The 27,202-nt window shown below is 39.2% G+C and overlaps 1 protein-coding gene across 1 annotated transcript in view; it reads right to left on the bottom strand.

Annotated features, from left to right (window-relative positions):
- Nucleotides 1-374: 374 nt before the first annotated feature.
- kcnd1 (potassium voltage-gated channel, Shal-related subfamily, member 1) overlaps nt 375-27,202 on the bottom strand; it is a 51,246-nt gene continuing 24,418 nt past the window's right edge. The window contains exons 6-10 of the mRNA XM_055166127.1: nt 9,586-9,748; nt 8,163-8,246; nt 4,938-5,033; nt 3,514-3,761; nt 375-582 (exon numbers count right to left, since the gene is read on the bottom strand). Of these exons, the coding sequence (XP_055022102.1) occupies nt 375-582; nt 3,514-3,761; nt 4,938-5,033; nt 8,163-8,246; nt 9,586-9,748 (799 nt within the window). The remainder of the gene's footprint in view (nt 583-3,513; nt 3,762-4,937; nt 5,034-8,162; nt 8,247-9,585; nt 9,749-27,202) is intronic.

Below are 27,202 nucleotides of genomic sequence, written 5' to 3'. Positions count from 1 at the left end.
AATGTAAAAATATTTTTTAAAAAGGTGTAATTCAAAATAAAAATTTCCCATGGGTCATTTTCAGAAAGACATGCTTCTTTTGGGGCTTTAAATACAACATTTTAATTGAATTTACTTTAAATCTATCTTTTTTTTTTTCTTTTCATGTACACCTAAGTTTGATTAGTGTATGATTTATCCAAAATCACTTCCACAAACCAATCTTCTCTGTGTTTGTCTTTTCTTCTTCTTCCACCTTTCTGATTTCCTGACCTGAAGCGTTCTGTCCCGTCTGACCTGCACTCAGACCTCCGTCTCCTCCTCAGTCTTGTGCCTCTTTTTTGCCTGTTTTTGTGCGACTAAAGGCCGGTCCAAAGGCAGGAGAGGGGGAGGCGTTATAAGGAGGAGATCTTGAAGGTGTCGTAGGTGCATGCAGTGGCCCTGGTGTTTCGGAGGATCCCGGGGATGGGGGCGGGGGACGGGGGCAGGCTCTCGTCCGGGGTGTTGGCGGGAGGGGTGGGGATGCTAATGATGGCGGCCGTGAAGTCCTGCTCCTCACAATTCAGCTTCAGGTCTGTGGGCTGAGCGTTCAGACTCGAGCGACTGAGAGAGGAAGGAGAGAGGAATGAGGAGAGAGGGAGGAGGAGAAAGAGGAGAGAGGGACAAGGAGAGACGGGAAGGAGAGAAAGAGGAGAGAGGGTAGAAAGGAAGGAGAGAGGAACAAGGAGAGAGGGAAGAGGAGAAAGAGGAGAGAGGGAGGAAGAGAAAGAGGAGAGAGGGATGAGGAGAGAGGGAAACAGGAGTAAGAGGAGAGAGCAAGAGGAGAGAAGGATGAGGAGAAAGAGGAGAGAGTGGAGAAGGAGAGAGCAAGAGGAGAGAGGGACCAGGAGAAAGAGGAGAGAGGGGAGAAAGGAAGGAGAGAGGAACAAGGAGAGAGGGGAAGAGGAGTAAGACGGGAGAGCAGGATGAGAGAGCAGGAGGAGGGAAGGACAGAGGTGAGAGGGGAGGAGGAGAGAGGAGAGAGGATAGAGGGGAAGAGGAGTAGGATAGGGAGGAGGAGAGAGCAAGGAGAGATGGGAGGAAAGAGGGGAAAAGGAAAAAGAGGAGAGAGCAGGAGGAGAGAGGGTAGAAGATAGAGGGGAAGAGGAGTAAAAGGAGAGAAGGGAGGAGGAGGAAGATAGGAGGAGAGAGGGAAGGAGAAAAGGGAGAAGAGAGGGGAGAGGAGAACAGAGTGAAGGGGAAGAGAGAGGGAGAAGAGTAAGGATGAGAAACTTTTGTGATTGACAGCAAACATTCTTACACAGTTTAACTCAGGTGGTGAAGTTTTTCAGTTCAAACTCCATCCCCATATTAAGTGCATATTATTTTTGTGTCCTTCAGCAATACACTTTTCCCTTCTTGCCTGTCCTATCTGTTATTCTGGAGTATAGATGTGCAGTATGTGTAGTGGGCATGTGGTCTCTCAGAGTCTATTAGTGGTTTCTCAGGGTCATGGTGAGTGCCCAGCGGATGTAGAAAAACCATCTAATTGACATTTAACTTAATATATGAGAAGAAATGTTATTGTTAGTGAGTGTTTTATTAAAGACTCTACATAAATCTAAATAATTCTGATATTGATGCTGGTCCATAATTCTTTCTACTACTACACCTACTTGAGAACTATTTAAAGTGGGTAATATGTCATAATTTTTATTTAATCAGGCAGAATTCATGCTTTCTTAGTGTCTTCTACACCATCTTTAGGAGGAAACTAAAGCTATCTGTTGTCTCTAAAGGTTTGCCCTTCTCTGTGATCGGTTAAATCCACCTGTCACTCACTCTGAACAAGATGGAGGCTAAAAAATAGGAGGAGTGGGTGGGGCAAAGTGAAAAACTGAAATACCCTGCAACTCTCTTCTTCTCTTAAATGTAATTGTACCTTTAATTTGTTTTCTGTTTTACAAGAAATCAACAATCTGTGTATCATTCGTTCATTTGTTTTTCAAAATAAAACCAAAAATAAGAAAATGAAAAAACTACATTTTTTTTTCATTATTTGTCTCCAAACCAAAATGAAAAAAAAAAAAAAAAACAGATAATGATTAGTTTTTTCAGTTTTCGATTTTGTGTTTAAATGAAATAATGGAAAAAACGGATAATGGTTTCTGTTACGGCCCCAGGCCTTGGTTCCAAATTGTTTGTGTGATTTTTGCCAAATTCTCCTAATTCCTGCTGCAGGAGCCCTGGTCCTGTGATTGGTGGGGCAGGTCGACGCCCACCTCACCTGCAGCCACCGCCCCCTATTTAAGGAGATTGCCAGCACCTGTTCGGGGCTGCTGGCCTTGGTGGCCAGTCTGCCATTTTGTGTTTGTTTGTGTGCTTAGTTTAGTTTAGTTCTGTTTTGTGCCTTTTTGATTTGGTCACTCGATTCTGTTTGTGGGTTTATGTGGTTTAATTTGGGGAACTTGTGTTTTTTGTGACACAAAACTGTTTATTCTGTTGTTCTGTTTCTTAGTTTAGGTTGCTTTCTGTATATTTTTAGTGTTTTGTTAATTCACCTTTACATTCCTGTTAATTAAACATTATTTATTATTTATTCCATTTTACATCTTGGTTTTATTTTTGTTACTTCCCTCACCCCAAACGAGCTGGGTGTCTTAAAATGCAATACCAGACTTTTGCGCCACATACGGTCTGAACCAGAACTAAACCAGGACTGAACCAGGACTGAACCAGGACTGAACCAGGATTGAAGGGTGTTTACAACTGAGACCGGTGCCAGACTGGGACTGAGACCAGGACTGAGACTGGTTCAGTCCTGATTCAGTCTTGGTTCAGTCCTGGTTTAGTCCTGGTTCAGTCTTGGTTCAGTCTTGGTTTAGACCTGGTTTAGACCTGGTTTAGTCCTGGTTCAGTCCTGCTTTAGTCCTGGTTTAGTCCTGGTTTAATCCTGGTTCAGTCCATATGCGGTGCAGAAGTCCGGCATTGCAGTTTAAGTCACGGAAATGGGAAACGCCCATTATCCGTTTTTTCCATTATTTATTTAAACACAGAATCGAAAACTGAAAAAATTAATCGTTATCCCTGGTTATCGTTACAAATATTGAAGAAAATAGTTGTTTTTCATTTTCTTATTTTTGGCTTTTATTTTGAAAAACGAATGAACGAATGATACACGGATTATCAACCCCCAGTTTTCTTTCTGTTGACATTTTGTACTTGCCAAATGTTATCATTTCTTGAGTTAAAAAAGTATCTTCTTATGGCATGTACAAATTATATTTCATTTAATTTCTTACGTTAATTATATGATGACTCCTTTTGTTGAAACAAAAAAAGCAGGGAATCATGATATGTCGATTTTACCACCACAGCAGATTCTCACAAGATTGAGATCACAATTAGATTTTTGTCTCCAGATTGCCCGCACCTATGAGTATTACTGGGCAGTTTGACTAGTCAGGATATTCAGGTCCTTTAAACTGATGTGATGTATTTGTTTCGCGTGTTGTAGTAGCCGTGAGTGCCCCCTGCTGGCTTCAGGCCTCTTACGTTTGTGGCGTGATGGTGGTGGTCTTTGAGTGCAGAGTGTCTAACTCCTGGATGCTGCCTCGGCTCACAGACACAGTGGAGTTGGCCAGTCTCATGGCAGCTCTCCTTCTGGCCCTGCGCGGACAGCAGCCTGTGGAGTTGTTGTGCGCCCCCTGCTGGCTGGACAGGGAGGTGCTGCGGCTGGTCCTGAAGGCAGACTCCGTCATGCACAGCTCACTGTAGGTCATCTCATCTGTGAACTCGTGATTCTGTGGAAAACACGACACATGAGGGATGAGGAGGAACAGTGAATGCAAAATCTACTTTCTGGAGCTTTCTGCCATGTTATAACATTGTTCCCTCATTAAAAACACCCCTGAAGAAGTTTTATATGTCATCCACCATGCATGTCTGAGTAATCTAGTGATCTCTCGCGGGCCCCATTCAAACACTTTCTACAGTAAACAGAATAATCCTTTTCTAGCTCCTTAAAGTGCGTATGACAAGTTCAGATGATTCTCAAATTTTAATTTAATTTGGTAGAATAATACCTGTTGTAAATATAAACTCTAGTTTTACACCAACCAAGAAGCAATTTGTGAAAAAAAAGTTGAAAAACATGCTGAAAATTACAGGAAGTAGAGAGTTCTATTTTAGAGATATTCCATATTTAAGACATTACCCGAGGGAGAATTATGTCCAAACGTTCGGCATAATTTATACTTTAATACACTTTTTTACTTTTAAACTTTATTTCAACTAAATAAAGGTGTTTTCTTATATTTTTATTTGTCACATAATAATAGAGGAGGTTTGGCCAAGTGTACAATATTGTTGCTAGTTTACAGTTATGAAAAATTCCCTAATAGTGTGTAATATCATGATTTTCAACCAGGAAGTCAAATTTTCAACCTAAAAAATGGCCAAATTGGAAAAATAAAAATAAAATCTTTAGTAAAATCTTAAACATAATGATCTTAACTGTGTTATAGTGAAATTTATTGTCCAACCTGTTATAGGCAATTTATTTATTTTTCAACAACAAATTTAGATTTTATTTGGCAACCACTACTTGCCTTGATTTTTATTTTTTTCATAAAATGTTTTGCCTATATACAAACAAATCATTTTAAACATACATAAATATGTTTTTCCAATGTGGCGTTTAAATACAAATGGCAAATAAATTAAAGTTAAAAAAAAACAAAACTTTACACTACAACATCCCAAACCTGAATTTTGTGAAGTTGTTATGAGTTAATATTTAATATCGCCTCTTTAAGTTAATGCTGCAAAAAACATGAGACCTAGAGGAGGAAGACTTGAAATATGAAGGAAGATGCACAGAAAAAGGGATGTTTAGCAGTCTGTAGTACTATTGTTTGTAGTACTTAGTGTGGTTTTACAGTTTGTAGTATCTAGTAGTACTTAGTCAGAGTACTTACAGTAGTTTTTTCGAGGCAGTGCAGCAGGTGGTGGTGTTGATGCTCAAATGCAGATCTGTTCTTCACACACATAGTTGTACTGTCATTGTCACGGTCCTAAAACACACAAGTACAGAAGAATAGTACATTATCCAAACACTTTAATACACTGGTGTCGCTTATTCAGGCCGAAAATAGTCAACCTTACGTCACTTATATCAGTATTGTGATATTGTATTGTCAAATTTCTCACAATAATATCATGGACCATCATAATATATCGAATTGCAAGTCTCTTTGCTTAAATTAAGAGCTATGGTGCAGCAAGAGCTAAAAAGACAGAGAACTACATAGACCAGGATCCTTTGCTCCATTTCAGTGCAGAGTACAAGAAGAAATAACAGTTCTAAACACTTTTAAGTCTTAGTTCTTTGGATTAAGTCTTGTCAAGGCATTTTAAGAGGAAAAAGTCGCATATTCACAGTTTTGTTAGTAAGCCTCCACAAAATATCGCAATAAATATCGTACCGTGAGATGTATATCCTGAAAATATTGAGAAATTTGGATAGTATTTGGATAGTGAGCTTTCCCATGATATCGCAATAAATATCGTGCCGTGAGGTTCACACCGTGACAATATTGTATCGTGAGACTTGGATATCGTTACACCTCTATCATGTGGTAAAGAAGTGCTCCACTGTGTTTTTAAACTCCATACACATTCACTAGAAACATTTGGATACTTTCAGACCTGGAACTGCCCATCTCTACTGAACAAAAGGTAAAAATGTGGTTGTTAACTTGAAAACTATAGAGCATTTTGATCTTTCGTGACTACTGTGATAATAAAGGATTGTTCAGACATGTGTGAATGAAACAAAACACAACTCCAGGTAATTTTTGGAGGAGGTAGCAACATTTTAACATGACTAAAAGCTCACAAGAGTCAATTTTGTGTAATACAGGACCTTTAAACATAATATTTGTAAGTGTAAATACTGTATGAGTCTATATTTCTGAATAAACAAAAACACCGCCCAGTCACTCATTCACTCTCACATCCTCTGTAGTGAGAATACTGAAGCTATATTAAAGTCCTAAGTGATGTAGGTCCTATCTTGTATTACCAATCTCTCCTCTCCTCCTTCTTTCCTCCTCTCTTCTCTCCTCTGTAGCGTGCAGATTGAAGGTAGTCTAAATTAAAGTCCTAAGTGCTGTGATGTTCGCTCTGGTTCAGTTCCAGAAGCTGACTCAGCCTCTCTCCATCTTTGTCTCTCATCTGGGCCATAGACTGGAGTTTGGACAATCCATAACGATAACACTTACAACATAATACGCAATTATCGTGTGGTTCTAGCAGAAAGAATCTACAGAAAAACACACATGATTTTACTCAAGAATTAAATTCATTTTCGTTTCATTCGCACATGTTTGAGTAATCCTTTATTATTAGTCTGTCTAGATCTCCAAAGATAAAAATGCCTAAATATGACTTGGTTTGTGTGTTAAACGTGTGAATATAACAAAAAAAAACAACTCCAGATTTGTCTGTGATGAGGAAACATACGTAGAACAACGTAGATCAGAAAACAGTGTAATATCTTCATAATATAATTAAAAATTGTATATAATGTGGCAGTAATGTGAATTTTAGATTTCTGGTCCCCAAGTTAATAGAAACATTTACTTAACTCATCCACTAGAGGGCGATTTATAGTTACAAAATCACTTACATGTTCAAGCACTTTCCTTTCATCCAGTCTAGGTTGAAATAATTGACCTAATTAAGTAAATATTAAATAAACTAGTCAGAACATTTTTTGTGGGGGCTATAAACTGCTCTCTGACACACACCTCAGTAGCATTCATAATATTTGTGTCCTTAAAAGGAGGTCTCTTAAGGGTGAAATATGTGTATCACTCTTGAACTGGACAGCGGCCCACTTGAGCGCATCCATAACCTGAGTGCGTCTTGGCAAAAAGAAGGGGTTATTTTTACTGTTTAAAGGGCACAGATCCATGTTATAATGTTGTTTCCTCATCAAAAACAGACCTGGAGTTGTGTTTTGTTTCATTCACACATGTTTAACACACAAAGCCTGCACATTTAGGCTGAGCTTTTCTCTCAAAATTAAAACACTGTGACTGTGTTTTTCAACTCAACACACCTTCACTAGAATCATTTGGATAATTTCAGAAGTAGAATTGCCAATCTCTACTGAACAAAAGGTAAAAGAAGCTGTTAACTTAAAGGGAAAGTTTGGAATTTTGGACATAGGACCTCCTTTCTTAGTGAGCCAGTGTTGGAGACGTGTGGAGACACTTTTTAAAATATTCCATCCAGTCCTTGTATTTGCAGAGGTTGCTGGTTCTAGGCTAGTGCATGTCAATGGCCATAGTTAGCCTGACACTAAAAACAGTCTTACCCACTCCACAAAACACCCGAAGCAAAACTATTATTACACCAGACTGTTGGTGTAAATGTCTGTGTTGATAGAATAATGTTTGAAATAAAACTAACCTTGCATCGCATGAATCGTCACATGTTGAGGGACTATTTTCTCATATATCAGTCCGCTGCTGCCGAGCTTTCTATCAGGAAGTACAACTCACTGCTGCTGCTCAGACATAAATTCTTCAAATGCAAAGTTGGTTTTACTTCTAAAATTATTCTGTCTAGTGTAATAATAGTTTTGCTTCAGGTGTGTTCTGGAGTGGGTAAGACTGTTTATAGTGGCAGGATAACTTTGGCCATTGAAGTAGTAGTAGTAGTTGATGTAGCAGTAGCAGTAGTAGTAGCTGTATTAGTAGCAGTATTAGTAGTAGTAGCAGCAGTAGTAGCAGTAGTAGTAGTAGTACTAGTAACAGTAGTAGTAGCAGTAGTAGTAACAGTAGTAGTAGCAGTAGTAGTAGTAATAGTAATAACAGTAGTAGCAGTAGTAGTAGTAGTAGTAGTAGCAGTAGTAGTTGTAGTAGCATTAGTAGTTGTAGTAACAGTAGTAGTAGCAGTAGTAGTTGTAGTAACAGTAGTAGTAGCAGTAGTAGTAGTAGTTTGTAGTAGTTGTAATAGTAGTAGCAGTAGTAATAGTAATAGTAGTAGTAGTAGTAGTAGTAGTAGTAGCAACAGTAGTAGCAGCAGTAGTTGTAGTAGTTGTAATAGTAGTAGTAGTAGTAGTAGTAGTAGTAGTAGCAGTTGCAGTAGTAGTCGTAGTAGTTGTAGTTGTAGTAGAAGTAGCGGTGTTGTACCCCTATTCCTCGATCTTCCTTGTACTGCAGGAAGGCGTTGGCTGTTCCTTTCTTTGCCATCCGGATCCGGGCCAGACGCACTTTCTACAAAACAAAAACACAATAAACGTAATTTAACAATTTATTTATTTATTTTTACTTTGAAGAGAAACAGAAAAGGCATTGCTCCATATGACTTATATTTTGAGGCCTTTAATTCTAGTATCAGACTTCGAGATGGAACAGATGAGACAATTTTACAATGTAAAGTCAATAGATGCATCACGAATTTTGGACTTCCGGTCATTGCGCAATGTATACTGGGAAGGATTTTCCGAAAAAGTGAGCATCAAACCGCCATGTGTTTTCCCAGTGGGATGTGTCTGTTGACAAAGCCAGTCTTTTCTAGTCTTTTGAATCATATTGTCTTTGTTTCTGGTTCTGATATTGTCATATTTTAGTTTTGGGATTCAGACATCGTAATTCTGTGGTTGTTGGATGGCCTAACACTCTCGAGAAATGGGCTTCGGACGTTTGCGAACTTCATAAATGCAAAAGGGAATCAGATCTGTGTGAATCTATATGAAACCTCTGTTCAAACTGTTTTCATTCCCAATGGAATTGAAAAATAATGAAAGGCGAATACGATGAGCAGAATAGATACACAGGAAGGACGAAAAAGGAAACCTTTGGCTGCCTAAATCACCCCAAGTTTGGGACTGAGCTGCACTTTCTTGTTCTTGTGGTTTTACAGCAACATCACGTCTTGGTCTCTTTGCAGTGGAAGATGTTTCTTGGTGAACAGCTGGTGCTTTTCGCTTTGGTGTTGACTTTTTAAATTCGTAACCAAGGTGGAGGGCTCCACATACAAAAAAAATGTTCACTGCAATCTCGGGATGATTTCTTAAACAGCCAAAGGTTTCCTTTTTGGTCCTTCCTGTGGATCAATCCAGCCCATCGCTTTCTCCTTTCACTAATTTTCAATTCCGCTGAGAAGGGAAACAGTTTGAACAGTTCTGGTTTGCAATCACACAGATCTGATTCCCTTTTGCAGGTATGGAGTTCGCAAACTTTCCGAAGCACATCTCTCGAGCCGTTTTCCACTGTTAGGACATCCAACATCCACACAATTACAATGTCCAAATCCCAAAACTAAAATATGACAATATCAGAACCAGAAACAAAAGACTAGAAAAGCTCGGCTTTGTCAACAGACACATCCCACTGGGAAAACAAACATGTCGGTTTGATGCTCACTTTTTCAGAATATCCTTCCCAGTATGCATTGCGCAATGACCAGAAGTCCGAAATTCGTGATGCATCTATTGGAAACAGCAGAGATGGAGCCGGAAGTGGCCCCATGATCACTTCCTATTTGGAACACGGCGACTCGCGGGTTAGATATGTTAGACATTGATATAAACAGTGTGTCTGTATGACCGACCTGCTGGGCCCTCATCTTGTCGGCTCTCTGGTTCTGGTGGTAGATTCGGCTGAAGTTTGACACGATGACGGGGACGGGCAGAGCTATGACCAGGACTCCACTCAGAGAACAGATGGAACCAAAGATCTTCCCAGCGATGGTGTTCGGAACCATGTCTCCATATCTGTACCAGAGAGAGAGGAGGGATGGAGAGAGGGAGGGGGGAAAGAGAGAGTGGAGACAGAGAAGAGAGAAAAAGAGAGAGAGACAGAAACAGAGAGAGAGAGAGAGAGAGAGAGAGAGAGAGAGAGAGAGAGAGAGAGAAGAAGAGAGAGAGAGAGAGAGAGAGAGAGAGAGAGAGAGTGGAGACAGGGATAAAGAGAAAGACAGAGGAGAGAGAGAGGGAAAGAGAGCGAGAGAGAGTGGAGACAGGGAGAGAGAGAAAGGCAGAAAGGAGAGAGAGGAGGAGAGAGAAGGAGAGAAAGAGAGAGAGAGATAAGAGAGAGAGAAAGGGAAAGACAATAGAGACAGGGAGAGAAAGAAAGACAGAGAGGAGAGCGAGAGGGAGAAAGAGAAAAAGAGAGAAAGAGAGAGGGAAAGAGAGAGTGGAGACAAGGAGAAAGAGAAAGACATAGAGGAGAGAGAGGGAAAGAGAGAGAAAGGCAGAGAGGAGAGAGAGAAGGAGAGAGAGATAAGAGAGAAAGAGAAAGAGAGTAGAGACAGGGACAGAAAGAAAGACAGAGAGGAGCGAGAAAGAGGGAAAGAGAGAAACAGAGAGAGAGAGAGAGGAGAGAGAGGGAGAGAGGAGAGGGAGAGAGAGAGAGAGAGAGAGGGGAGAGAGAAAGGAGAGAGAGGAAGAGAGAGAGAGAGGAAGAGAGAGGAGAAGGGAGAGAGAGAGAAGAGAAGAGGGAGGAGAGAGAGGGAGAAAGAGAGAGGATGAAGAGAGAGAGAGAGAGAGAGAGAGGAGAGAAGAGGGGAGAGAGAAGAAGAGAGAGAGAGAAGACAAGAGAGAGGAGAAGAGAGAGAGAGAGAGAGGAGAGAGGAGAGAAGAGAGAGAAGAAGAGAAGAGAGAGAGAGAGAGAAGAGAAAGGAGAGAGAGAGAGAGACAGAGAGAGAGAGAGTAGTGACAGGGAGAAAGAGAAAGAGAGAGGAGAGAGAGGAAAAGAGAGAGTGGTGACAGGGAAAAAGAGAAAAACAGAGAGGAGATAGAGAGTGAGAGAGAGTGAGAGAGAGAAAGAGAGGTAGAGAGATAAAGAGAAGGGGGGGCAGACAGACAGAAAAACAGAGAGGAGAAAGAGAAAGAGGAGAGTGGAGAGAGACAGACAGAGAGAGAGAGAAAGAGAGACCATGAAGAGACACAGACAGGGAGAGAAAGAGTGAACAGAGAGAGAGGGAGGGAGAAAGAGAAAGAGAAACAGACAGACAGAGAGAGAGAGAAGAGACAGACAGAGAGGAAAGAGAGAGGTCAGTTACGCAAAACATCTGTGAGAGTGACAAGATGAGTTAAATTGACACAAAAATAAAAAAAAAGTATTGATGGAGGGTCGGCCACATTCTAGTTTCTATGGAGACGTAATTACTTTGTGTGGAATGTTCCAGAGTATGGCATTAGACTCATCTGTCCTCTTTGAGAAAAGCAGGAGACGCCACCAAGTCAAGCCATTTAAAAGTGAAGAAAATGCACAGCACACTCAGATGGCTGATGTCCAAAACTTTTTTTATTTTTATTTTTAGAAAAAGTTTGGGCAAAAAGCCTTCGTCAGATCATTTCTTTTGCTTTGAACCACAAACTCTAAACTGTTTAAGTGGCAAGAAGAGATAAAAGAAGAAGTTGCTGTTCTTGCATTTGTATCTATAGAAGAACTTTGACGTGCATTTTCTGTTTCATTTGGACAAAGTTAAGTCAGATTTGTGGGGAGGCAACTAAGGGCACAGTAAGAATGTATGTTTTTCACGGTACTTCTACGGGAATAACAACACTTGTGATTAAATACATTTACTGGCAGATCCTTCACAAGAAAAGTTAAATAGTGCACCTTAAACTTTGGTTGTTTCTTTCATTCATAATTAGCCTCCAGAAAAACATTTCATAACCACATTTTGAAAAGAAAATAAGAAAACGAAGATGATATGATGATATTTGACCCTCACGTCTGCACACACCTCTGCCTGTGGACTCAAAAACAGGACAGTCATGTTTGAAATGTTGCTTAACTGTGAACTTTATGTTGAAGTTTAAAAGATTCAGGTCCAAAGTCATTAATCACTCACAACAAGTCCCCCTCAGACCCACTTAGCTGTTCTACTTCTACAACCACTTGCTACTGCGATCGCTGTACTACTACCAGTGGTGGAAGAAGTACTCCTTTTGTTAAAAACACAACTTTGTTTAAAAATGTACTTAAATTTTCAAACCTGTCACAAATTAGCTGCTAACATGTAGTCGAACATCTGCGTCACACCTGTGAGAAACACCAAACTTTTTTCTACACACTTTACAGAATGCTTTCATTTCTTCGCTTTGGGTTTTGGCAATCCACGGGTGCTTCCACACCCACTCCTCCCAGTACCTGCACTGACGCTTTTGCTTTTTAGCGGCGTCTTGGGGTTCTGGTACATCACCCACGTTGAATGAATGAGAATTAGCTTATCGTCAGTGCATAATTGTAGAACGTCAAAAAGGAAACAAAATAGATTGTTGCCAGGGCTGCATGCAACCACTTAGAAGCTGTCAGGGGCTGTGTGCAGTCTACTCAACCTCTCTATGGACAGTTTTTAATGTTAATCAGAAAATAACTACTCAGTATTCTGTTTGAGTGTAATTTTGGGGACACTAGGGCCAGATTCGGGATTTGGGACAATAGTTTTGAGTTTGGGACCCTAGTACTAGTAATAGTAGCAGTAGTAATAGTAGTAATGTTGCAGCAGTGGAGGGCCGTCAGGGCCTGCAAGGCCTTCTCTGCTGGCCTAAAAAAATATCTGAATCGCAGACTGATGTTAATTATATCATTATTAAATAATTCCAAATGGTCTGTCTGCTTCCTTTCAGAGTGTTTCCGATGGTTGTGCTGCTTCCAGACATGGATTTTCATATTAAAGCATTTAACCAATCACATTTCAGCCATCATTTGTTGCCAGGCAGAGTCAAAGTCAAAGAAGTCTGTGGCCTTCCATTCTGCAGGCCCTCAAACACAAAATAAATGTCCATGAAACTGTTGCTTCAACCAATTAGATTTTGAGTTGGCGTCACCAGGGCAGGCGTATGGCAACATCACCGGATTCAGACCCACTGATTGGACAGTCAGAGAGCAAACCAGCCAAAGCAGCAAACCAGGACTAAACCAGGTCTAAACCAGGACTACACCAGGTCTAAACCGGGTCTAAATCAGGACTAAACCAGGACTAATCTTGAACTTGAGAGAGAGCAAGAGAGTGAGAGAGAGAACCCCGTGCCCGCGGACCAGGGTGTCCGCAAAGTGCGATTGGATGACAGCTGCACTGAGCCCTGTGTGGTCCTGTGCAGTGCGGAGCCCCGGCACGGTCCTTTCGTCTGCGGCCACCCGACAGTCTAGGCGGCGCATCTTCAGGCCAGTCCTGACAAACAGTCCTGGTTTAGTCCTAGTTTAGCACCCCAGCGCTCCTCACTTCTTCTCAGTGCACCGCGCGCCCCCCTCTCCTCACTTCTACGTACACAGAATTTCCACGGCTCTTTATACTGTGTTTCTGTAGAATAAGATGCTTTTATAACCATAAAATAGTTAGTGAGGAATGGATTTTTTCAGACGGAGCACTATTGAAGGCCTAAGTGTGAAATGCACGGTCCGCCACTGTGTTGCAGTAGTATTATTAATAGTAGTATTATTAGTATTAATAGTAGTAGTAGTAGTAGTAGCAGCTAGAATAAGAATAAATAATAGTAGTCTGAGAGTTGAAGAGGCATGACACTGGAGTTCTCACATAAGAGAAATGTATTTACAGGACCCAGAGACACTGTTATTACTGGTATTATTGGTATTACTGGTATCGGTGCTGATCCACTATATGAAACTATTTACGAGCTGTAGACCTAGAACATGTAATAATATTTGAACTTTAATTCATACCAAGGGTATAAATACCATACTGCTACTACCACCGCCTGAACAGAGCATTTTGAGCTTGGATTACTTAAACGTGTGTGGAACAAAACACAACTTCAGGTATGTTTTTGAGTTAACAACATTATAACATGACTTAAAGCTCATAAGAGTCAATTTAGTGTAATATAGGACCTTTAAATTAAAGACCAAAAGATTATGATAGCATAATCTATTTCTGAAATGTATAAACAAAACATTTATAAATACATCTAGCCATATTTTACCATTTCAATTTAGTTTGGTCCTCCATTGTCAATATTATCTTGATATAGTCACAGTTACCATATATTTATATTTGATTTGAGTTGAATGGAAATTGTACTTTCACAGTTGCTCTATGAACAGAACAATAGAACTATAACTGTCTCAATGTAAATAAGTTTAATGCGTGTCTATCTCTCTCCCATCAGCACCTCCTCTAATGCACTGCTCATATATCTGTCCAACACAGCATTACTAACGCGATTACTGCATCACTGAAGTACAGCTCAGTACAGTACAAGGCACGGCACGGGCCTAATGTAAGTATAGACCAGACAGTTTAGATCCGGTTCAATGGACATCACGCCTCGGCTTCAAAACAACTGAAAATATAATGTAACAAGTGATAAGAAAGAACTGTTTTCATCTATTTTAATAAGAAAGGAAGGGCTGGAGAGAATAGGTACCGGGGTCATGTTGTGAGGGTTAAGAAGGTTTTGTTTTATATTAAGAATGGGACAATTGAACAGTGTGTTTTTTGTTTATTTTTGATATTAAACAAATGTATTTTAACTTTTTTCTCTCAAATTTTCTGAATGTAATTTTCCCCCAATTTTTCAAAAATATAATTTTATAAACTCAGCCACACTCCTCCCCTCTCTTCACACCCCAAATACTCACAAAAGTACGGACAGACACAAAAATAATCACCTAAAGTCCAATCTTGTCCAATCTTGTTTGAAGTATTTTCCCTAAATCTTAACCATCTTTTCTTTTCCAGGACAACGCGCACAGCCCACTCACAGTTTCCATTCATTTAATAGATTTTTTTTTTTTTGCACGTTCTACCACTCTAAAGTCCATTAAGTTACACATGAACACTACAACAATAGTGCTATTGTGTAACTTTAATGTATTTAAATAATAAGAAACAGACCTGGAGTTGTGTTTTGTTTCATTCACACATGTTTAACACACAAACTCTGCATACCTAGAATCATTTGGATCATTTCTACCCTCAAATTGCCAGTCTCTACTGAACAAAATGTAAAAGGAGCTCTTAACTTGAAAACTACCACTACATGACATCTCAAGGTGGAACAAAGCATTTTGAGCTTGGGAGATGTAAGCTATGTTTACACATAGCCGGGTATGTTGAGAAATTAATATTTCCCTCCCTCCATTTTCCAAAATAACATTGTGCACATAACAGCGCCATCATAATGACGCCAAACCTCTGGACGGCAGTAGATTCAAAACTGTAGCATTTATTTCATTACAGTTGTAAGTATTACTCAAAAATACCTTGACCATTACTGAGCGGGTTCGCCTCTCCACAGATCTGTTAAAGAAATGTCAAAGTCACTGACCTCTGAGCCTCATTCGACTCTGGTCATGGATATGGTACATCAGCTGTGTGTGCAAATGCAAACACATGAAAAGTGTTTGCACCAGAAGAAATGTGACTGCTCCTCTGAATGCTCCATGATCATCATCAGAGCAAAAGGGAAACACGTTGGCACGTCATCTGCAGAAAACTCAGTTTATCTCACTTTACATGCAAATGCAAAACCGTAGTTTTCCAGAATCGCCACTCTAGCTGGAGTTTTTAGAAGTGAATTCACTGTTTGCATGTTAAAGATGAGTACAAACGAAGGGAAAAGTCTCCATTTAAAAAAAAAAAACATGTACATGTAAACGGGACCGTAGACCGACTAATAATGCAGGATTACATGTGGGAATGAAACAAAACACAACTCCAGGTTTGTGTTTGATGAGGTAACAACATTATAACATGTCTAAAAGTTCACACAGTTGTTGAGTCAGTTGTTCTGTGTAAGAAAGCACCTTTAAGTAATACATTTAATACACTTCTGTTGGATTAATATTATTATCTGTATTACATAATCGCCTGAACCATTATCAAAATACTGCTAAAGGAAGATCAAGATACTCATTTTGTCAATATGGCCCACCCCAGTCCCGTTCTGTATATCTTACAAAGTGTCTAATACAATAGACTGTTCCCTTGCGTTACATAAGCCTTTACTCTAATCTGAATGACTTCCATAGAGACGTTATATCTGCCCTATATTTCCATGTGCACAGAGCCAGGGGCCACAGAGATGGGTGAAGTTGAACCATCATTAGAGAGAGAGCTTTGCCTTTGAGCCTTGGGGGCTTCCATACATCCATTTGACCTCTGACCTGTGTTTACGCTCTGGCTGCCATTTTAGAAAGTACAATAAAAGAAATCTATATTTAACTGTGAAGAATAAAAGAAGTGATGGAACTCGGAGGAAATATGACTACGCTAAAAAAAAGGTTGTTACAGATCTAAAGCTGGATGGACTTTACTTGGAGGGATCTAACCCACAACCTCGCAACTGAGAGGCAGGAAATAAGATAACAACTTTAACTTCAACTTCAACTCCTTTATTACAAGTTTACAGCCAATAAAACATTGCTTTCCAAAGACCAAGAGATTTTTTTGGGTTGCCTTGTCACGATCTGCATGTAGGTCTGCAATATACTGTTCTGACACATGAGATTTTCGTGCTCAGAAAAATTAAGACAAAGCACAGAAACAGACTGAATGTTGTGCCTGTTATGCGTGTCGTTCTCCTCCTGCACCCGAACTGGAAAGCGCTACAAAAACTCAAACAGGCCCACCTATCTGATTAGAAAATTTGAAATGTTTTGCATAATTTCTAATCTTTAGCAGATTAGATTACTTTATTGACTATTTTGATTCAGTATTGCTGGTTCAATTGAAAGTTGAAAAGAAAAAGAAATGGGCTGCATTTAATGTCCAAATAGGCGACTTATGGATCCCGTTTTTTGCTGATTCAATTATTGTTTTTCATTGTTTAAACTTGAGCAATACTTCTTGTTCAGAGAGACACGATCACTCAGTCAACAATAAAATATCCTCATTAATGTTCAATAATGGTTAAATCCATCTTTATTTTGTGATTTACGAATGTCTATTGGCATGGGTCACGAAGGTTTGTTACTTTTAAAATATGGGTCCCCAGAAAAAAAGTTTGGGAAACACTGCAGTAAAACATGTCAAGAATCATTTCTATCCAAACTAGGATTGTCAAAATGATCAAAAATCAGATATAAATCAATACTAAAACTATTATCCAAACTAGATAATCATTTGAGCAGGTATCGATACTGAAAAAGTCACATTCACAGGACAGAAATGAACCTTTCCTGAATAGTTTTAGAATGATCTTGAGATGTATCAGAAGAAATATAAGAGCACACAGACTAGTATACGCCCACGGACCACTGAGGGATTGCACAGATATAAGGATTTAATGTTGAAAATCACATTCTATTGTCTAAATAAAGATTGTTTTTATACTCATTTAGGTATCGGTATTGAGTATCGAGTCTATTCCTGAGTATCGCAATCAAGTTTGACATTTTAGTATCATGACAACACTAATTCAAAGAAAAAATCACTCCCATTTCACAAAAGTAAGATTAAGAGAGTAAGAGAGGAAATAGTGATATTTCAGGTTCATAAATCAGCTTATGCTAATCAGACGTGTGATCATGTGACCCCCTCGTTTGCATACAGGACGGGAAGACTTCAGATCCGACCAATCACAGAGCAGGATCCAGGATTAAGACACATCCTAATCAGGCTTAATAGACCTCAGTATTACTTTTACTAAATTTAGATGCTCGTAAATCCATTATTAACAAATGTAAGCATGTGCAAATGTATTATATTTTAAACATATATTGAAACTGTACTTTTAAATTAAGATTCAGAGCACAGAGCACATTATATTTCTATTAATTAAAAAAAAAAATTGCAATAAGTGAAATTGTGATTCTTTTTGCCACTTCATAATCAACTTATTTTTTTTTTTATCTTTCTATCATGTTATAACGTAATGCCCTCATCAAAAACATGCCTGAAGGTTTTAGGTCTTAGATGTCATCCATGCATGTTTGAGTAATTTAGTGATCTCTCCAGGGCTCTTTTCAAACCTTTCTTATGGTTAGCTGTAAGATTATGTGCAATTCTCCGCCCACAAGCCTGTGTTACCCATCCTCCCACATGACAATTCTCCACAAATATACAAAAACAGGATACAAAACTGTACACAACAACTTAACAAACATGATACAATGTGCAGTAGTTTAATAAGCTGTACATATGCTGAATGTAATATAATGTGATAGTGCTCTGAAGGGGGAGTGACTTAACTCAGGGAGCTCAAAATAACTCAAAATAAAAAGGAAACATATAAAACATGTTAATATATTGTTTTCATATATAAATACTGTCAGACCAGACTTTGTTTGACCATTTACTTCGTTTTTTTTGCAGTTGGTTGTAATTATTATTAATTATTATTATTTTCTTTTTAATTAATTCATCCTTCATAAGCATCAAAGACACACCCACATGCTGTATTATATTTGTCTTTTTCATACCACTTTAAAAAAAAAAGTAAAAGAAAGAATTACAAAAAATATATATATTGTTTTCAGCAAATATAGCATTTTCAAAACAATAAAATTTAACATGGTGATCAAAGTAAAGTAAGTAAAATACCTCTGCTTTAAGTTCAATGATCAGCACTTTGGTTAACTGTGGTTGCTTTTTTGTATATTTATTATTATTATTATTGTTTTTTTTTATTATTATTTTAACATTTAACAAAACAAACAAAATAAAAATGAGAGATGAATTAAGATAAAACTCTCTCATATCCCACCCCTCGCTCCACACGCTCACTGTGGTTGCTTTTACAAATGCTATGCAAATTTGACTTGACACGAAAGGTTTTACCTTTATATTTATCTGTTTTTACACCAGATGCCCTTCCGTTTAGAACAAGCCGCATACTAAGACTGCAGGGGCACTGGTGAAGGAGTTTTCAAATGGAGTAGTATTTCTGATTCTGTCTCATTTCAGAGGCCATTATTATCTCATCACTTCTTCCAGAGCCGGACAGGAGAAAGACAGGAACAAGAGGAGGAGGACAAGAACTGAAACTGAGCCAAAAAAGCAGAGGATGAACAGACGAGAGACAGGAAGTGGAGGAGAGAAGGGAGAGGAGTGAGTCTGCAAAAAAATAGATAACATGAGATCTAAACCAGAGCTGGACAAAAACACTGAAATCAATAAAAACAAAATTAGTCATAAAAATGCGTTGAAATCAGGATAGAAATGAACTGTAGCCAACTGTGTTTTTGTGTAAAGAACCGCTGCACTGAACTGTACTCTGAATATTATTATCATATATATATATATTTAATTTTTCTCTGTGCTATCCAAGTTGTTGTTTGCTGACAGCTGTATTCTTGGCATTGGCATTTGGAAACAGGGTTAGGCATTCATAAGTGATTTCAGACTAAACCTATTTGGTTATAGTTTTATGTGAAATGTTTGTAACAGTCTATTAAGTATCATTTAATGTGATGATACAGTATCGGTATCGTGGGCTGCTGTATCGATATATCACCAAGAGTATTATTTTGTCACGGCGCTACATTTTTTTTTGATGATTTTGATGAGTAAAATGTTTGTGTTTCATATGAACTTTGCACAAGAAGTGATTTAACAAAGATTTTTGGTATCACATCCATGATTTAGCCTTTATTTTTTATTAAACTGTATCGAATCGATTTGAAATATATCGTATCAAATCGAAAGTGCACTGTATCGAGGTATGTATCGTATCGGCAACTTCTTAATGATACCCAGCCCTAATGATTAAGTACATGACTGAAGATAATAAACTACTACTACTAAATGAGTAACTAGCTATGCTATTTTAAAGGTGCATTGTGTAACTTTTCTGATGGAGGGTCCATTACCTGCTTATTTCTATGGATATGTCATTGATCTGACTGGAATGCTCCGCAGTATGACATTAAACAGTTCTACCTTACATTTATTAAATTACAGGTGGTTTTATAGCTCAGAAATACCTATATAAAAACAGGCATTCTGACTGTGAGCAGGGTAACTTAGTCTGATTTAGTCTCCATGGAGATAGAAAGGTTTAATACCATACTGTGAAACATTCAAGACAAAGCAATAACATCTCCATGAAGAAAAGCATTTGGTGTGGACCAGAACACACAGAACTTCCAGAAAAGTTACACAATGCACCTTTAAACTGATGTAAGAATAACCCAGGATTAATTAGAAGTAAAAATTGCCACAACTAGGATGAAACAGTTCTAAACCTACACTATTACCAGTGATGGAACAAAGTAAAAGTAGTTAAGTACTGTACTTAAAGGTGCACTTCATAACGTTTCTGGTGGAGTGTTCAAAGTATGGTATTAAACATTTCTATCATCATGGAGACCAAACCAGAGCAAGTGACAGGTCAGGGGCCTCATTTGTAAAGCTCGCTTACGCACAAATCCTTGCGTATGCACTCTTTACGCCAACCGCAGGATTTATGAAACTTGTCCTATGCATGACGTTTTGCTTATTTCTACGCCAAATAGGGACCTCCTGTAAGCTCTACACAAAGTCTGGAGACACAGGGAAAAGGCGACACTCGTGGAGAGAAGAAGAAGTGGAAAGTTTGATCAGGAATTCATCAGAAAATCCACGTATATAAAAGAATTACCATCAGATTTGTGCATTTTAAGTGTTTGGTTAGCCAAAACACGGAGAAGGGCTGTTTATTCCACTCATTATTCTCAACAATATTATTATATACATTTGAAACTCATGCACGAGCGCGGCTATGTTCCCGGTGCAGTGCAGGGTCTCCCACAGTCAGCAACCATACACTTCATTTAGGGAAATCTCATTCACCAGTCACTTTACATGCTCCTTTTATGGTGAGGTGGAAGTGTGGAAAGGGCGTGCCGTGACGTGGGTTTACGTGCACAATTTCTAGCTGCAGCAAAGATTACGTGGTTTAGTGCAGGCGGTGGCCTTAGAAAGAAACAGGTGATGGAACCCAACCAGAAAGTTACACAGTGCACCTTTAAGTAACAAAACTGGGTACTTCTTCTGCCATTGACCAGTACTAAACCAGGACTAAACCAGGACTAAACCAGGACTAAACATGTCGAATCTCTGAGGGAAACTCCCGTCTGCGTGAGTTTAAATAAAGAACGGTCACATGACTCACATCGTCTTTATTAAATTTTCATGTGAACATTATGTCACTGCAGCAGCTCGAGGAGGACTCCACAAACTCCCCCAGTCCACTCACTTCTTATCTGTACAGTCCACATCACAACAGCAGAGGACTGAGATGGGACAAGATGAAGATAACCAGGAAAACTCAACAATTTAACAATGAAAGAAGCATGTGGACCAGCCCAGCTGTCCACTGCCCTGCTTTGAACCTGCCATGGGACAGATCAAATATACAACAAAGAGACAAAGGGAAATCCATAAAAAGGGCTGGTACCACTCAGTACTTTGTAGGCCTGTCACGATAACAAATTCTGAAACACGATATATCGCTAAAGATATACTGTGATAAAAGATACAGTAATATTGAAACTACTTTATGCCACTGATAAAATAATAATTAGGTCTGAGTATCATGCAAAAGTTGCTGATATGATACACAACTCGATACATAAGCCAAGATACAATACATACATATCTTGATAGAGTGATCTTAGGATTTGATACGATTCAATATTATATATTTCAAATCGATTCACTATGGTTCAATAAAAAATAAAGGCTAAATCATGGCTGTAATACTCAAAGTCTTTGTTAAACCAAAAGTCCATTCTAGGATGTCAAGAGTATCAAAAATCTGATTCTAATTGATACTAAAACTAGTATCAAAACTAGATACTGATTGGAGCATGTATCAATATTTAAAAAATTGAAATTGACTTTGACATTTTAGTATTTCTATCTAGTATATGGGAGGGTCCTAACCTGATTCATCAGCCAGTTTCACTTTGTGGAAACAGTCTGACCTCGCAGTGTTAGGATTCGTTCACTCGACGGTAGGCAGGTACTTTTTTTATTTAACCAATCACTGCTATTTGGTCATGACGTATGTAATGCACCAAATTCCGTAGAAAGAAGGGCAATAACGTTGTTTCCCTTGATAAAATTCACCAAACATTCTCTTTTTTCCGGCTTTAAATCCTCAAGCTCAGGAATCGTTGTCAACACAGAATGTATGGTTTCGTCTACGTCCATCTCGACTACTTTGTTTACTGTTGTGCTGTACCACAAAAGGGACACAGACAGGCGCTTGAGTTTGACGTCATGGCTTCACAGCTCTTCACTGATTGGCCGGTACGTGGTCTACAACCTCCAGGGTTCTTGCAAACTGTCGAGTGTATTCTGATTCCTGACCTAGTCGCTGGAGAGAACTGAAATTGAGTGGAGGCACTAGGTGACGCCAGCCGGGCTCGAAGGGTCCTTTTAGGACATTGGAACATTGAAATCTAGATCAAATACAAAGGAAAAAAACACCAAATGTCAAGACTAAGAGTTCATTTATTTCCTTTGATCAGGATTCTGGCTCAGATTTGGTCTAGTCTCCCCAAAACTCATTTATTGACATTTTTAGTAAAACTGAGAATGGAGGTGGGTGGGGTGAACGGTAGATAAAACCTGACGTGATTGGAGAAGACAGGATACCATTAGTGAGTGCTCAGCCAATCGAATCAACCGATCTGTGTCTGCCTTGGGGAACTCGGCCAATCACAAACGCACAGAGGATAATGGACTTCAGGATCAGATAGGACCCAAGGACGAGAGGAGAGGGGAAAGAAACATGAGGAGAAGAGGCAGAGAGAGGAGAGTAGGACAACAGGGAAAGAGAGGGAGACAAGGAAATAAGCCAGGGAGAAGACAAAAAGAGAGAAAAGGAGGGAATGATTTAGGGGGAAGAAGAGAGGAGAGGGAGGTGACGAAATAAGTGAGGGAGAAGATGAGGAGCAAAGGGAGACCAGGAAACAAGAGAACACAAGAAGGTCTGTCACGATAACAAATTCTGCAGTGTGACATATTGCTGAAGTATAGCCAAAAAATTAAAAAATACATAAATCTCCAATAACTATTGTTCCAGCTTTCATATATTGAACAGTAAGTTGATATATTATTGTGACAATCCTAAAGACAAGGAGAGAAGAGACAAGACAATGAGATGGAGGAAGGAGGGAGGGCACGCAGAAAATGTGAAGTACAGATGCAGAAGGCCTGGAACTCCAACCTTTTTCCTCCTGAGCTCCTTTACAAAACAAAAATGCCATTTTAACGGCAGCAAGAAATTGAAACAGTTATAAGAAATAGGTGAGCCTTTGGGTACAGATAGATGCCTATACAACATAAACCACTGTCCATTTATTAGTGCATAAAGATGGGCTTCAAAATGATATATTTACAAAGGTCAATTTAATTTCTCTCCAGGGATTAGGTCAGTAATGGGAATACACTAGATGGTGTGCAAGAACCCCAGAAGTTGTAGACAGCCCACCAGCCAATCAGTGAAGAGCTGTGAAGCCATGACGTCAAACTCAATTGCCTGTCTGGGTCACTTTTGTGGTACAGCACAACAATAAATAAAGCGGTTGAGATGGATGTAGATGAAGACAGACATTCTGTGTTGGCAACGACTCCCAAGATCGAGGATTTAAAGCCGGAACAAAGAGAATGTTTGGTGAATTTTATCAAGGGGAAAGATGTTTTGGCCATTTTTCCTATGGGATTTGGCGTATTACATACGACACAACCAAATAGCAGCGACTGGTTAAATAAAAAAGTACCCGCCAACCGTTGAGTGAACAAATCCTAATGTTGCAAGGTCAGACGGTTTCCACAAAGTGAAACCGGCTGATGAATCAGGCCAGTAAAAAGCATGTAATTAACAAAATTTTTCTTATTCAGCACAATGGTATAATTCTGAAATCCTTTGGTGATCTACTTGGAAGGGGGTGGAGAGCTACTGGTAGCTTCCGAGCTACAGGTTGGAGACCCCTGTCCTAAACCATTTCCCATGGTACACTCATCATTGGCTTTGTGCACTATACAATAAGATAGTAAAGGCGGTACACTTCTTTAATCCCTTGTGAGGGAAATTCTTTCTCCCATCCTTCAAAACCTTTGGAACAACGAAGAGTAGCAGTGGGCGCTGGCGATCCCTCTCCAGATGTTGAGCTAGGCTTAGTCAGGATCACTTTAGCTGGATGATTTATTGTGCACATTTTGGGTAAATGGGATAAATTACACATAGAAAGGCCTCAGCAGCCCAGGAGCTAGAACTGCAAACTTCTTCTTGTGAAGTCTCAGAAGTAGGGACTCAGCCGCCAGGTGATTTACTCTTCTGTGTTATAAGTTCTGCTGTGATTTTGAACCATACAGGAACATGGCTGAGTCTGAACTCTTAGCTCCATTCAGTGACCCCTTCCTCACTGTGATGTTGAACCGTCACAGAAACAGTTGCTTCCAAATTGTAAGTAGTACAACAAACTGTTTTTACACCTCATTGGATGGAGTAAAGGGTGTTTTAAAGACGTAAAAGAAAATACAGTCAGGTAAAGTGTTAAAGTCCATTATCTGTTTTGTGTTGCTGTTGGCTGTGTCTGTTGCACTTAACTTTCCACTAAACACCAGCCACACTTCAGACCGTGGACAGTGAGGGGACAGATATAAAAATATGACAGTTTGAGCCCAGATCCTGAGCTCTGTGTGAAACCAGACCCAGCGTATCGTCCAAATATAGCCACTGTAACGGGAGTCACTTCTGTTTTTACAGTCCCCCACAAATCTCCACACAAACCCAGATCACATGACTCAGGATCTGTTTTAGAACCTGGGGTAGTTTGATCAGGCTTAATCAAAACCGGGTATAAACCAGGATCAAACCAGGACTAAATTTATAAAACGTCAAAAGGCGGTAGGAGTTCAGGTTAAGTCCAGAGTAAAAACATGGAAGAGCCATTTCCCTTTTGCAAATTTCAACGACTTTTCATCAATAAAACATGAGGAGCAGAAGCGAGGGGGAGGAGCTGAGGGGCAGTGTCGTAGGAGGAAGGAGACGAGGAAGGAGGAGAAGAGGACAGAGGAAAGGAAGAGAGAGAAAAGGAGGATGAAGGAGATAAGTAGGTAGGAGATGAGGAGGGAGGAGGGGAGAAGAGAAGGAGAGGAGGAAGGATTAGACAATGAAGAGAAGATGAGGAGGAAGGAGATGAATTGGAAGGCGGCAAGGACAGAGGAGAGGAGGAGAGAGCAGAAGAAAAGGGAGGAGAGGAGAAGGGAGGAGACAAGGCAGGAGGAGATGAGGAGAGAGGAGAGGAGGAGGGAGGAGATGAGGTGGAAAGAGTTGAAGAGGGAGGAGATGAGGAGGATGGAAGCAGGGAAGAGAAGACGAGGAGGAACGAGACAAGGAAGGAGAGGAGGAGGCAGGAGATGAGGAAGGGAAGACGAGGAGGAAGAAAACCAGGAAGGAAGAGATAAGGAAGGAGCAAAACAAATATACAATCTGAAAAATAGATAAAAATACAACAAAAGAGATCGAATGTTAGAGACAAAATAAAACTGCTGAGTGGACAAAACCAAAAGTGTGAAGGAGACGTGGAAGACGAGTAGGAAAGGAGAGAAGTGAGGAGTAAGGAGAAAGAAGAGGAAGAGAGTTTCAACCTGAAAAGAAGACGAGAGGAGACAGGAGATACAAGAGGAAGAGTGAAGGTTGTAGTGTAGTGACCCGTAGACCTTCCTGGGGCACAGAGAATACAAACAAACTCAGTCGATCGTCCTTCACCAGAACAAAATGTCTCTTCTCTCTCCAACTCTCACATTGTACTACAAAGTACACTGGATCCATTGAACTGAACTTTATTTCTACAAACTCTAACTGTACACAGGTTCATTCAAACAGAAAACATGGGGCAAAGTATGAGAAAATCTAATAACCTTGATCTGCAATTTTAGGACTTGCTTACCAGGCTGCAACCCTTAAAATTATATAAAATAGTTAAATATAAAATAAATATTCCTTATCTGTTATTTTGAATTTGTTTTGATGATATGCAAATTTAGAAGATAAGTCAATTGGCTATCATAAAACAAAAAATAAATAAATAAATAAATAGAAGAAAAAAATGTAAGAAACACGCAGCTACACTAATTGCAACAAGTCAATAATATATATATATATATATATATATATATATATATATATATATATATATATATATATATATATATATATATATATATATATATATATGAATCGTATTTTAATTAGGGATGCACCAGTTCGATGCTTATATCAGATATCAGAGCCAATACTGAAAATTGGCTGGATCGGCTTCCAAATATCGGTTCAGTCGATATCCTGGTTGCACGTGTAAATTAATGTCATAGGACTATTTACTGGTCGTAGTCGGCCCAGAAAGACTCACATTTTTCATTTCTATTTGCACAAAGTTGTTCTGTGATTACCTGAAGGATAAATAACAGTTACATAACAGATTTGGATGAGTTTTTATTCTCTTTATTCTTTTAATTTATTTTATACTCATTTTATTTTTGTTTAAAGGAAATAAATGCTGTTTCCAGCCTCTGTACTGATTGATATTGGGTGTCAGTAGATACTTAAAGCTATAGTATTGAAATCAGTATCAGAACTGAAAAAGGTGGTTAATTCTACAATCTATTCAAATAAAACCTAAGCTCAGACATTATTTTATCACATCGATGGACTGCAATCATATATCTGATATCTGATAAATGTTAACAGGATTTGTTATTGTACTGTCCACCACTAAAATGGACTTTATAGATCAAAACTGGGGAATGTTTTCTCTATATTTGGACGCATCCTTTAATGTGTCTGGCTGCACCTGTCGGGAGCAGAGGTCCAGACCAGATCCTGATCCAGACCATAGACTGAAGTAGTAGAAGGTAGAAGACAGTGTCAATGATACTATGTCCCTGTCTCTGTCCCTGTTATAGGAGAGAGCAGGACCCAAGTGGTATTTGTGTCCAACATTAGCCCTGTCTCCTGTTTCTGATCGATCTGAGTATTTTTACCTCTCATTCTGGAGGTCAGAAGACTGGATTACACCTCAGTACACACATGATAATACACACAGATATTACACAGTACAACGTGTCCACCAAGGCACAGAGCACATGTACACACTGTACTTCTATTAAAAACCCTGTCACACCCTCCACCTCTGCACGTGACCACTGTAGGGATGCTGCGATACAATACTGGGGGCTGATACTGAAAATTTTGATGGATTGGATATCGGTTCCAAGATATCGGTTCAGTCAATATCCAATTTAAGTCTAGAAATTGGTG

This window comes from Boleophthalmus pectinirostris, unplaced genomic scaffold (assembly GCF_026225935.1).
Source record: "Boleophthalmus pectinirostris isolate CB_2022bp ecotype Guang Dong unplaced genomic scaffold, ASM2622593v1 HiC_scaffold_8, whole genome shotgun sequence".
In the NCBI taxonomy this organism is placed as follows: Eukaryota; Metazoa; Chordata; class Actinopteri; order Gobiiformes; family Gobiidae; genus Boleophthalmus; species Boleophthalmus pectinirostris.
This window is presented reverse-complemented; position numbering and strand designations above follow the sequence as displayed.